This window comes from Macadamia integrifolia, chromosome 8, assembly GCF_013358625.1.
Source record: "Macadamia integrifolia cultivar HAES 741 chromosome 8, SCU_Mint_v3, whole genome shotgun sequence".
In the NCBI taxonomy this organism is placed as follows: domain Eukaryota; kingdom Viridiplantae; phylum Streptophyta; class Magnoliopsida; order Proteales; family Proteaceae; genus Macadamia; species Macadamia integrifolia.
The window spans coordinates 34,054,461-34,067,487 of record NC_056564.1 but is presented as its reverse complement, the minus strand read 5'-3'; the positions used below and the strand labels follow the sequence as shown (position 1 = coordinate 34,067,487).

The 13,027-nt window shown below is 39.3% G+C and overlaps 2 protein-coding genes across 2 annotated transcripts in view; one reads left to right on the top strand and one right to left on the bottom strand.

Moving 5' to 3' along the window:
* LOC122086909 (DNA (cytosine-5)-methyltransferase DRM2-like) overlaps positions 1–12,280 on the bottom strand; it is a 17,640-nt gene extending 5,360 nt beyond the window's left edge. The window contains exons 1-3 of the mRNA XM_042655822.1: positions 12,183–12,280; positions 9,229–9,497; positions 6,483–6,638 (exon numbers count right to left, since the gene is read on the bottom strand). Coding sequence (XP_042511756.1) covers positions 6,483–6,638; positions 9,229–9,497; positions 12,183–12,280 — 523 coding nt within the window. The remainder of the gene's footprint in view (positions 1–6,482; positions 6,639–9,228; positions 9,498–12,182) is intronic.
* A 45-nt stretch (positions 12,281–12,325) lies between these two features.
* Positions 12,326–13,027, top strand: LOC122086908. Its single transcript, XM_042655821.1, has 2 exons — positions 12,326–12,697; positions 12,809–13,027. The coding sequence occupies exons 1-2, from the start codon at positions 12,326–12,328 to the stop codon at positions 13,025–13,027; spliced, it is 591 nt and encodes a 196-aa protein (XP_042511755.1).

Here is a 13,027-nt window from a genome sequence, read left to right as displayed (position 1 = left end):
AGCGGCTGAAAATCTATGAAAATAAAATAAAGAGCTAAAAACTACAAAAGCAGTTTCACCTCTTATGCAACTGGAGAGAGACTCTTAAGCAGAGGTTGCTGTAATGGCGTCTCTCGTAGCAGGGAAAAAACCAATTAATGTAGAATACGTAAGGTCTTATAAGTATACTGCAATGGCGGAAGCCGGGAGCTGAGAAGTCAAAAATAGCAACTGATGCTTTTCAGGTGACAGGACCCGTGCAGGCATGGCGGTTAGGATTTTGTCCAGACTCCATTTGCTACTCTACTCGTACGATTAGGTACCTAGAATGTTTAGGCCCTGTTTGTATAATGAAAGAGTTAATATCAAGGAAATGAAGGTGATGCTTAGGCCCCGTCTGTTTAATGAAAGAGTAAACGTCGAGGATATGAAGGTGAAGGGTCACAATTTTGTTTCTGTCTTTAGGCAATTAAAAAAAAAAAAAAAAAGAGAGTTGAAGTCATTCTCATTGACAATTTAAATAACTGGGGTGGGAAATATGGAAAAAATTTCACTGCTGCCCGGGTTGCCGCTAAGTAACTACAACTCCATGGTAACAGCCAAGGGAATGGAATCCCAGGGGCATTTCCTTGGTTGGTATCAGGGGTTGCAGCTACTTGGCTACAACTCAGACAGTAGCCAAGTTTCGTTCGGAAAACATTGGGTTGATGAAGAAAGGAAAGTAAAGAAAATAATAAATTATGTAATTTTTAGTGGGTCCACTTTTAACATCTAACCTCTAAGGGAAAAAGAGGAAAATAAAATGGGATAAAATTCTATGAGAAAAAGGAAATAGGGGATGAAGGAGAGAGATAAATAGAAAACAACTTTCATGAAGTTCTACCAATCTAGAAGTGAATGGAATGGGTAAAGTTAAGGGTCTCAATTTGTAACCGAAACCTAATACTGAATCTGGAACCAAGCCAAATTAATCGAACCGAATTGATTTGGTTCAAATTCGATTTGAGTATATGAGTATTCACCTTGGTTCAGTTCGGTTATGGTTCGATGTATAAGAACTGTTGGTTCAAACCAAACCGATTTCTTATTAATTTGTGTATATGAGTATTCAACTTTTTTTTGTCGATGTGTGTGTGTGTGTGTTTTGGTTTTTTTTTTTTTTTTGTAATTTATTACACATATTCACATGCTGAGATAATTTTAGAGTTGACTATGACTATAATGTCCGTAATTTAAGGCTATTATGGCTTTTAGTCCATCACAATCTTGGTCCAAGAGTAGAACTGTTTGCATAATTGAATATAAACCGAGTTATAAAACTGAATTGGAACCAGAACGTAGCCGAACTGAATTAAATCGGCTTGAGTATTCAAATGGAACCGACTTGGTTCTCGGTTCGGTTTCGTTTATCTCATCATCGCTATGAAGCAAACCAAAAACCAAAACCGAGCTTATTGACACCCTTAGGTAAAATTAACTATCATATCAACAAACAACAATTATTGCATTAAATGACATTGTTTAATAAATTTTCCACCTAGCAAACAATCAACCAAAATTTTTGGTATTTTAAAGCAATGTTCCTCATTCTCCTGTTCTTTTTTTTTTTTTTTTCCATCAAACAATATAGGCCTTATGGACACCTCTTAAGATGTTTGTTTACCAAAATATTTTTTATTTTTTTATTTTTAAGGATTTGTTTTTCGTACAAGTGCATGGCTCATTGCTCCCAATTCCCATAGTCCCATATCTCTCGCTCTCCTCCACCCCTATGAAATGTTATCCCTGCCCTTTTATTGAGGAGGAGAGAGACATAGGGAGCATTGGAGTAGACCACGCTCCTAGACAAAAAACACTTTCCTGTTATTTTTTGGACTGAGTATCTCTAAGGCCACAATGAAATGAAACAAGAATTTGTTCATCATGGCTTATATGGGCCACTTGATTGGTGGGGGGGGGGTTCTCTTGAGCCTTTGATCGCATAGTGATTGAAAACTCCTCCCTTATTTTTTTGCCATATACTTTTGTTTTGATAAATCTTATCACTTCATATATATTCTTGAAAATTGTGCAAAACAATGATAACTTTTGATAATGATAAAGTGAAAAATTTTTCATGAAACAAAAATAATAAATAAATTTTAAATTATTCTTAAAAACTCAATTTTACTGTTCACTTAAAAAAACTTTTAAGAATAAGACAATGAATAACAAAATCTAAACACACCTTAAAGGATGTCATTTAACATCCATATTTATTTACCAAAAAAATAAAATAAAATCCATATGTGAAAGACCAGATGGAAAGGACTTGATATATAGCAAAAAGATTCTTTTCTCAATTCCACATGCTTGAAGAGTTAATTAAATTCAATAATATTTTGAGGAAAAAATCAAGGGGAATTGCAACTTTCCTATCCCTTTCATAAAACTAACTAAAGGGTGAGGATTTAGTACGACCATGGATTAAGTGCATAGTATGAGATCAAGTATAGATTCCTTGAAATCAATATTGTATCCAATACATATTGGATGTTTTTTCCCTCAAAGATATCGATATCAACATTTTTTTTTGCCATTGCATCCTTTATTTGTTCTGTACCATTGATCCAATATTGATCATGTATTGACAATTGTATTGATGTTGGCAAGTATTGATATGGATTGATTGTGTCGGCCGATTTGATGCCAATATAGTTTTAGGTATTGGTATCAGTTTGGTATCGATCATATAAGGACTAATACCATATCAATTTTGCCCTAAAAAGGAAAACCCAAGATTAGGTTTTTTTTTTTTTTGGTTACCTTCATTTGTACCATTTCAAGGATGGGTATCAAATAAAAAATGATATCAACTGATACTGATATGGATCGATCAACACAATCGATACCTAACCACAATGGATACCAATTCATAAAACCATGCATACAACACCATGATGTAATTTGCATTACAAGGAGGAAGGGTGACTATGTAGTGCACCGCTCACAAAACCCGGTTTATTCTTCGATTGGTTTGGTTTGGTCGTGCAGAGGCTGAACCAGCAAGAGTTGATTCGAGTGCCATATAGTGTATGACAGCAAGGGTGACTTCAAATGTGGGGTGGTCGGACAAATTTGAGCCAGTGCTCAATGTGGTTCGCACACCTAAGCCATGCCATTGTACGTATCATAAGGTTATATACGAGTAGGGAAGGTATGTTGTCGTATTTGATGATGAGAACTTGGTTCATGATAAGTGGTGGGAGTGAAATACGCGTTGAAAATCGATTCCCACCGAAATCTAGCGAGGTTGGCCATGTTTTGGCCAACAGGTGGGTGGTCACTGGTGGGTATGACCCTCAAGTGTTACCCACCTATAAAGGAAATGTGGACCCCAACAAGCCCAACTTGGGTGATCACGTGTGTTTCGGGTTCCCCGTCGTAGTGAAGTCATGTGTGTCTGGTATTACCGACTACTTCGCTTGGTATCACGGTTTAATGCGATTTGGGCAATAGAATGTCAAAACCAAATGCACCTTAGTAGATATTTATGATTCAAACTATAAATAGCATTTACTTCTCTCCCATTTATTATTTCAGCAAGGGTTGGTGGAGAGGAGTAAAGAAGAGGGAGAAAAAAAACAAAGAGAAGGGAAGGAAGTGTGGGGGAAAGTGTTTTCCCCTTGTTGCCGCAACCGTACCTCGCCATTTTACCGTCGAAAAAGTGATTGGCACCTTGAGATCTACAATTTGAGGTAGGTAAGTATCATAATCCCTTAGATCTGGTAAAACCCTCTTATGTGGTCAAATCATGGTGTTAAGAGAGACTCTATGTGATTTCTTTGAAAGTTTTAAAGGAGGAGCAACCAAGATCTGAAAGCATTTAGTGATATTTTGAGTTGGGGGAAGGATCTTAGAATTTGGGATTTCTTGAGCTAAATGTATGATTTGTTCCCAAAATCTTAATTTGAACCTAGATCTATGTTGTATTCATGTGGATGAAGTCTTAAATGTGTAGAAAATGTCATGGAAACAACTCCCTTGGGTTCCCAAAAGGTGGGGTGAAGAAGAGAAGTAGGACAGCAGAACCTGTTGAACACTGGTGGGTAGCATCGGTGGGTAACCAGACCCATTAGTGTGACCCCCCAATCTTACCTAGGCTTCGGAGCCTACTGGAGGATAGGACCAACGGTTACCTAGGCCCGTCGATATAACCCATTGTTCTTGGCTGGGCTCCAAGGTCCTACCTGTGGGTAGGACCGACGGGTAGGACCAGTGCGGTAGCACCCACCAGTCTTGGGTGAGCCCTGGGGTCCTACCGTAGGGTAGCACCTGTGAGTACCCAGGCCCACTAGTAACACCCACCAGTGTGGGTCTGAGTACTGTTTTCCTAGGCAGCTTGCACAGGTGGGTCCTCATACCCACTTGTATGATCACCTGTGATCCAATGAGCTCCATTCGAGCTCGAGCTCATCGATAACCTCTTTTGCGTTATTAAACACGTCGTGATCATGCCTTTCATTGTTTTATGGTCCCGGATCGGACGTATTCTAAGCTTCATTTTTATGTTAGGTTTCGTGACTCTCATCTTTGCACGTCGGATCTCACGCATATCGTGTGTGCATATTCTCATACGTGAATAGGTAAGTGGGGAGAGGGCGTTGATTTTATTTTTGAGTGTTTATGGCATCATCTCATTTCATACATTATCTTACCATTTATGAATGCCATCTTCATGCATATGTCTTGTTTACTACAAAATGCATTTATGAATTGTTATGTTGTATCTTTGAATTTTCAAATACTTGTTACTTGCTTTAAAATTATGAGTATGGATTATTTCAATTATTGGATAAGTATGATTTGTTGGGTATGTGATGAATTGCTAGAATTAGACGTTGTAGTCGGCTTGAAAACGAATGCATTGGTGTACCGTGGAATGGGACACGGAAGCACTATGTAGTCGTACTATCTCATATAGATGTATAGGGTTTAGGTTGACATTCCCTTGTGCTACGATCCTTCACAACAGGGGTTTAGCTGTTGGGTTATCACTATGGGGGAAGCATCGATCGCGGACCATTGTGGTAGTTAGAAGTACACCTGGCTAATCATTAGTATAGTTGAAAAACTTAGTGGTATATTCAGAGGGCCAAGCGTATTGCATTCATTTTCTATTATGGTTCAACCACGATTTACTTTTCTGTTGTGGTTTGGCCACGATTTACTTTTCTGAGTACTCACGGTCGGCCCTCTCCAACAACCCTATGGGTGTATTGTGGGATGGAGAATGCGTCTCAAACCCAGGGCATACACGCACTGTGGTTGTGATTAGTACATAACCTATGACGTAGCATTATTGCCTAGGAGAATAAGCCTAAAATGAATTTTATGCATGTAAGACCATTTAAAATGCGATTGCTTGTTTGCGTCTTTCTTTCCAATTACTGAGCTAGCGAGCTCACCCCTTGTGTACACACCCTTTTAGATGATTTTATAGGATTCCCTATAAAAAAAAAGAGTCGGGCCCCACTGACAAGTATCTAGTAGGAGATTGGTGGGTTCCAGAGGATTTTGGGCACAGTGCTAGGTGCTTATGCAAAGGCTACGTTGCAGGGCAACAATAACGATTACTAAACATAACTTCTCTTTTTTATTCCTTTGATGTATTCGCTTTTATGTTTTAGGTATTTAAATTATTATTTTTTGTGTAATTATCATGCCTGTGGACCCACATGTATATATACTATGTATAACAATTTGGGTATCAAGAGTAAGTGGAGAATTTACAGGTATATACGATGAGTCTTCCGCTTAATTATTTTATTATATTTTCATGTCGTATGTTGCATGTTGTGTCATGGTTTACTGCATCAGATGATCTTGGTGAGTCTTGGGTTACCTAGAGGCAACCCAGTCATTGGTCCGGTTCTATGGGAACGGGGTGTGACAACGGTGGTATCAGGGTGCGATGCTCTAAACACTCACAACTTACAAGTTCAAACCTTGTAGAATCTATAATAGGATTTGGGGTGGGGTAAATATAAAATACTTCCACATAAAATCTGAAATGAGATAAAAGCCAAAATGCACATCGTGTTGCATGTATAAAAAGAAGATTACAAAAGTTCGAAGACAAAAGAGAAGAAGAAACGAAGAAGAACAACAACAAAAAAGAAATGTTTCCAAACAAGTTCAATAGTACAATCATCCTGATTCACTGTACTATTAATGCTCATCTATATCTATGACTTCTGCCTCCCGAGACCTAGAGTTAACGTTGAGGCGATGATCATAACAGTCGAACCGACGATTTACTAGCTTCACCTCCTCTTGAAGTTGTCTAACATTCACCGCCACCTCCGCAAAGACTGAGTCCAGGGCTTCGGATAGGTACCTAACATCTGTCTCTATATCTTCTTGGGTTTGTCGAAGTGTCTCCTCACGTGCAGCACCATCCTCTTGATTCTTCAAGATTTGCTCTTATCCTACTCGAAGCGCCTCTAATCGGCCCAGCATACCTTGGAAATCAAAAGCTCCACCTGGAGGAGGTGGTGTTGCATAAGAGGGATCCTTAGCCTCCATTGCTTCCTCCTCATCCCCTTCGGGAACATATTCTTCATCTTCCTCATCATCTTCCTCTAGAGCCACTTCCTCCTCATTAGCTCCCGTCACACCTGATGAGCACATTTATGTGAGAAATCTAGTGTAGTAAAACATGCATTTTACATATTTAGAATGGAGCTACTTTGGGTTTTACTCTCTTTTTGCAGGTTTTATATTTTCAGGGCCTTAAGGACTATCGGGTGTTATATCTCCAATTTTAAACATAAAAAGTCATATTTCTTTTTATGGTTGCGAAAAAGATGAAATTCTGAGCAAGATAGATGTGTTCAATTGCAAGTACACATTCGTTTGGTCAACCGTACAAGTGATTGTTCTTTTTAGACCAGAAAAAGAATAATAGATCAGAACTGAACTGAGGTGCAGAACTATCCCATCTGTAGTTGTCCCAAAGGTATAAGGAATATTTCAAATGCCAATAAGGATCGATGGACCACATTCTTAAGTGATTGAAGATTATTTTTTAGTAACAACTACCCAGCGTAGTTGGTGAGTTGTGGTGTGCAAAATCTCTTGCTTATTAGGAGGTCTCAAGTTCGAACCTCTTAGCTACCATTTTGTTGAGGGTTTTTTTAGAAAATTTTCTCTCTCCTACTCATCACTTAAAGGAGGTCGGCCAAGATAGTTATACTCAAGTTTAAAGTAGAGAGAAAAAATAGGAAAGAAGAAGAAAAAAAAAAGACAAGGGCATGGATGGAATTTCCCATTAGAATAGAATATTGTCCAAATCCAAGCAAGAAAAATCAGCCAAAGGGGGTTTCTTGCACAAGAAGAGAGAGAAAATAGAAAAAGGGAGAAAAAATAGGGAAAAAAAGGCAAGAAAATTGAGAAAATAGAAAAAGGGAGAAAAAATAGGGAAAAAAGGCAAGAAAAATCGTGGGTGATCTCTCTCCACACGTTTTCTCTCTTCTCTCTCCTCCACTTTATCAACAAGATAAAAAAATAATTTTTTTAAAAGCTAAAATCATTAGCTTCCCTCCCCCATTCTCTATATAATAGAATTAACACAAGGGGACGAGGGACTTTATTCTTCTTCTAGAGTTTTTTCTTAGTTGCTCTATCTTTGTCTCTAGTTTTCTCTTTCTCTAGCTCTCGTTCTAGGTTTATGCTTTAAACACTTTTGTAAGTTTTTTATTCAATTAATGCAAGCACTTTTGTTTTTTATTCAGTCTTTTATTTTTATTATTTAAACAATTGAAGTTGTAATTTTCAAGTTCTAGTTCTAGGCTTAGTTTTAGGTGACAAAAATAAGCTATAAAGCATGTCTTTCAAGTTCAATTCTTTTTCTTCAAATTTTTTTTTTTGTAGTATTAGAAATTTCATATTTGGTTTATTCTAAATCTAGTTTTTAGTACTGGTAGTATCTCAAATCGATCAAGTTTTCAGTTCAAGGGTTGAAGTTCAAATAAGTAGGATCCTTCGGTAGTCTTCTCTCCTCTCTCTCATTCCCTCTTCTGACTACCCTTTCTTTCTTAATTTAGGATTTTAATTCCAATCATTACATTATTGCCATCCCTTTCCCCCAAGGTTCATTTTATTGTTTTTATTTTAATTGTCTCCCTTTCCCTAAAGTCAAGTAGAGTAACCCTTGTAAGAGTGACTCTCTGGTCAAGTAGAGAAGCTCATATTATGATGTATCCCTCGGGCTAAGTAGAGAAACCTACTTGTGAGTCTCTCTTTAGTTTTATCCCCTTTCTTTTACTTTATTTTTATTTCAGTATTTTTTTCCTTCATTACTTTTTAATTGAGTGGGGCATTTATTTTCAGTTATTTATTTATTTAATTTTAATTGCGTGGCTTGCATGTTTAAATTCTTAGATGATGAATGGTTAGGAGGTTATTTTAGATACATATGTTTATGACGGTAATTATAATTAGATCAAAATCATTGATCAGTTCACTTTCGCACTATTAAAAGAAGCAAAAAAATAAAGTGACTACTCTCCCTGTGTTCGACCTGTAGCTACATTGATCCGTACACTTGTGATTACATTTTAAAATCTCAAACAACACCATACAAATCCATCTTATGTAAGTTTCTTCGAGAAAACTTATCCAAGGGAAACTTTTCCTCCTCACCTCTCAGATCCAAATGGAAATACTGAATAACCCTTGTGAGAGACCAAGCATAAGGGAAGTTACCATATGAAGGATGTGCGGTGTGGTACTCCATGGTCTACATCATGATGAAGGGAAGACATAGGCGGGAAGCACCCTCTAGGGCCATGTAGATATAATAAGCCATGTACGCCCCCATGAAGTTCACCTGATTCCTGTGATCGACTCTGGGGAGCAAGTTAAATTGGACCAGGTAACTGAAAATTGGTACATCTGGAATATACGTAGTCTCGGACCCGGGGTGTACTGTGCTGCCACTGATGGTCTGGTAGATGTGGCTTTGTAACTCCAGGTCCATGAAGGGACCCAAGGCCTGTCCCCTAAGAGGACAAAAGTACTAGTTACCCTCTATTGAAATGTCCAAAATCTCAGCTCGTAGCTCAATGGGAAGTCGGATGTCTCGTCCCTTCACTCGACTAGTGAGGGAGTGTACCCTACCGTCATAGGAGACCTCTAGGTTATAGTAAAATATCCGAACAAGGTTGGGGTAGCAAGGTGAGTCAATAAAAAGCATGGACTACCAACCCAATGCTGTAAACTTCTCTAGCAGTTGGACCCTTGAGAAGTCCTCAATTACCACCGACTTCTCCATGAGTACGGGCTTTGAGGAGAACATGGACCATGGCACGGGTGCCTCTAGACTCTGAAAGACATGCTCGTCATAGTCCGGTGCATTTCTCCTTGGATGAGCCCTTGTTGCCCAAGAGCTCGAAGTTGTACTCTTCCTCTTTTGATTTGGAGCATTTCTGCTCCGTGATGGGGCAGCAGTTTCCTTACCCTTGTGAGATGACATCCTGCAAAGTCCACATGAAAGACATAAGAACCCGACAAAGATTTCAAGAGGAATTAAATTAAGCAAGGGATAAAAGAAGAATTAATGCAAATAGGACCATAAGAGGTGGAAAAGTAGTATGAATGACAAGAATCCAACATGGCACTCGTATTAAGTACATTGTAGGTGGTAATGTGTATTGAATGATGAGCAAGGAGGGAAAACCACTAAAGTGCTAATGCCATCATAATGTGCTCATATATAAATGATAAGTTGACAGAGAAAAGAATTGACAAGTACAGTGTAGTGACCTAGTGAACATCAAGGTGTCATGATTTTTGAATGCACATTTCATAAATGAAAGCCAAGGAATGGAGAGCATTTTACTTAAAGCATAGATTCATGCAAATGCTCAAGCTAGTGTCAACCCAAGGCATTAGACAAATTTCAAGAGAAGAAAAAGGGAAATTTCATAGGGAAGAGCAAAATCCATGAACATCCATAGCATTGAGAGGAATTCGACATTAGTGTGTAAAAGAAGGTTCAATACATAAAATTACATGTATCTTAGTCCTATTGAAGTCAAAAGAATGAAAAACCCCCAATTTCCTTATGAACCCTAACTGAGGAATAATGAAATTCCTTGCCAAGGAGTGATGGGTGAGGCATACATGCAATGTGTCACTCTCACCACTATAATGCAGCCAAATTTGAATGAATAAACCTATTTAGGTCATTCATTGGTCAAGGAAAGAGAGAGAGAACATAAAAACCCTAAAACAACAAAAATTTGGGGAGAAAAGGGTTGAGCAACTTATGAAATTGATAAATGTGGTGATTTGAAGAAAGCAATTATGGAAAAATGTCATATTCTCATGCTACATTCGTTCTAGTTTGGAAGGATCAAAAGAAAAACAAATTTTAAAGGATATAGAGCAAAAGAAAACGAAATTCCATAGTTCAAAAGATAGAATGAAGAGGAGAACACTTGAAGATTAACACTTTGATCAAAATTTAGGAGTTTCCCAACCCTTTCTTTGATTCTTCAAAAGAACTTGAGAGGAGTAGAGAGTGAGAGGAATGAAGAGTGAGTGACATGAGGGCAAGAAAGCCCTCATAACAGAACCGCGGTCGTGACCGGTGGGTCCTGAATCCAGCCCACCCACCGATGTGGGATTTTGGGGCTAGAATGCCCCGAAATTTAATATTTTATTTCCCATGCCTAGTAGACCCCAAATTTTCTTGAATTGTAAGCGATTGCGCAAGAATTTTGGATGCATTGTCATGTGTGGTGATTTCTATAATGGCGATTAATGTTGTAGATGCGTACTACGATGATGGAATGCAGTGTAATAATGTAACTTGCGCATGATGTGCATTTGATTTTGTGTGTGCACGTGATAATTGTGGCCTTAATCAATGCTTAACTTTGATGTAATTCAGGTACAAGGTATCATGGTATGCACTAGATCCGGAGGTAATACACGAGGAGCCCTTCGTGGTCTCCGTCTTATTGGACGACCACCAAATCCTTGAGGGCCTCGACCAGTGGGACAGTCACCACACCTACGACCCCAGGTGGGCCTTAGGTAGGAGGAGATATTAGAGGACCCACCTGTGAATGAAATTCCAAATCCTCCTCCCATTATCACTCCTAATGATGTTGCGACTTTTATCCAACAATCGCAGCAAGCATTCCAGCAGCATCTACTCCAACAACAACAACTTTTATGAATGTCGTGCATCAACAGTTGAACCCTACGCATCCGGGTCAGCATCCCCATGTGGTGACTTTTCCATAAGATTCGCCCGTTGTGCTAGGTGTCGGAGCTCCACCGGGGGGTAAGTCTCCTAGGGCACCACCCCTAGATGCACTAGGGAGTACACCTCCTAGGGTAGCACCACAAGACCCACTAGGAAGAACACCTCCCATAGTGACCCCATGGTTTCCACTGTTTGGCACTTCTCTATATATGATGCCTCCGCCATATCTATCTGGACCGATGGATACAGGAGATAGAGAAAATATTTGAAGTGGTGGAATGCATAGAGGCTCAAAAACTTATCTGTGCAGGCTTGCAGTTGAAGAATGAAGCCAACTCATGGTGGAGCGCTTCCAAGCTCATCTTGACGGCAACCCACCCGGAACAAACTTGAGAACAATTCAAGGAATTGTTTTTATCAAACTACTACCCTAGTGGCTTCAGGGACCAAAAGGAAATAGAGTTCATAGCAATGACTCAAGGAAACAAGTCCGTCCTTGAGTACCAACAACAATTTGAGGACTTATTTTATTTTGCTCCTCCACACATGAAAACAGTTGAGGAGAAAGCTAGAAAATTTTTGAAGGGATTGAAAGTGTCCATTGGTTCGGTAGTGGGGGCCATGGATTTGACAGATTATGCCCAGATAGTACAAAAGGCCAAGACCATGGAGGACAAGTAGAAGGGAGAGTCTTCCACTACACCGGGGCTCTGGAAGAGGTCTAACCCATATATGGATTCGAGCAATCCGAATAAGAGTTTGCATGGGCCATATAATTATAGTCCATCATATCAACAACAGTACAAATCATCTGGTTATATGCCCCGACCAGCTGGTGGATCGAGTACCACATCTTTTCGCCTGAATACTAGTACGGTGCCCAGAGCCTTGAGGCCGCCTCATCCTTTAACTGCACCAAGTCAAATACAAAGAGCCCCAGTACCAGTACAAGCATCTTAAAACCATTGTTATGTCTGTCATGCGGTTTGAAACTTTGCCAAGGATTGCCCATACAAGCCAATTATTTGACATCAACCCCATGTTTATAGACTTGCATTGGCTCAAGGGGGCCAAGCTCAATGAAGAATGTATGCACTATCAGCCAAGGAGGTTGAAGTCAGCCCTAATGTGGTAGCAGGTATCCTATCTATCTTGGGTATACCAACTTACGTATTATTTGATTCTGGAGCATCGCATTCATTTGTATCTAAAAGATTTGCTAAGAAGATTGATATGTCACCCAAGGCTCTAGAGAGCAAGTTGATTTTTAGTACACCTATAGGCAAAGTAGCACAGTTAAATGAAGTGTATGGACCACATTCAGTTGAAATTGGTGGCAAAAAGCTGGATGCCCAGCTTATCAAATTCAACATGCAGAATTTTTATGTCATACTGAGCATGGACTGGTTGTCAACTCACTGGGTGAATGTGATGTGCGCTGAGAAACAAATTCAGGTGGTGAGTGATGAAGGAGAAGAGCTAGTGTATCAAGCAAATAAGGTGAAGCGACCTAGAGAGCTTCTCATCTCAGCCCTATAGGCGATGAAATTACTGGAAGACAAATGTTAGGGCTACCCAGTTTCATTACAAGATGTGGAAGCGAAGGTCACACCATTAGAGGAATTAAATATAGTTAACGAGTTTCCCAATGTCTTTTCTGATGATCTAACCCAGCTACCTCCAGACAGAGAATTAGAGCTTACAATTGATCTGGTTCCTGGAATAGCCCCTGTGTCTAAAGCTCCATACAAAATGGCACCACCTGAGCTAAAGGAGTTGCCGACATAG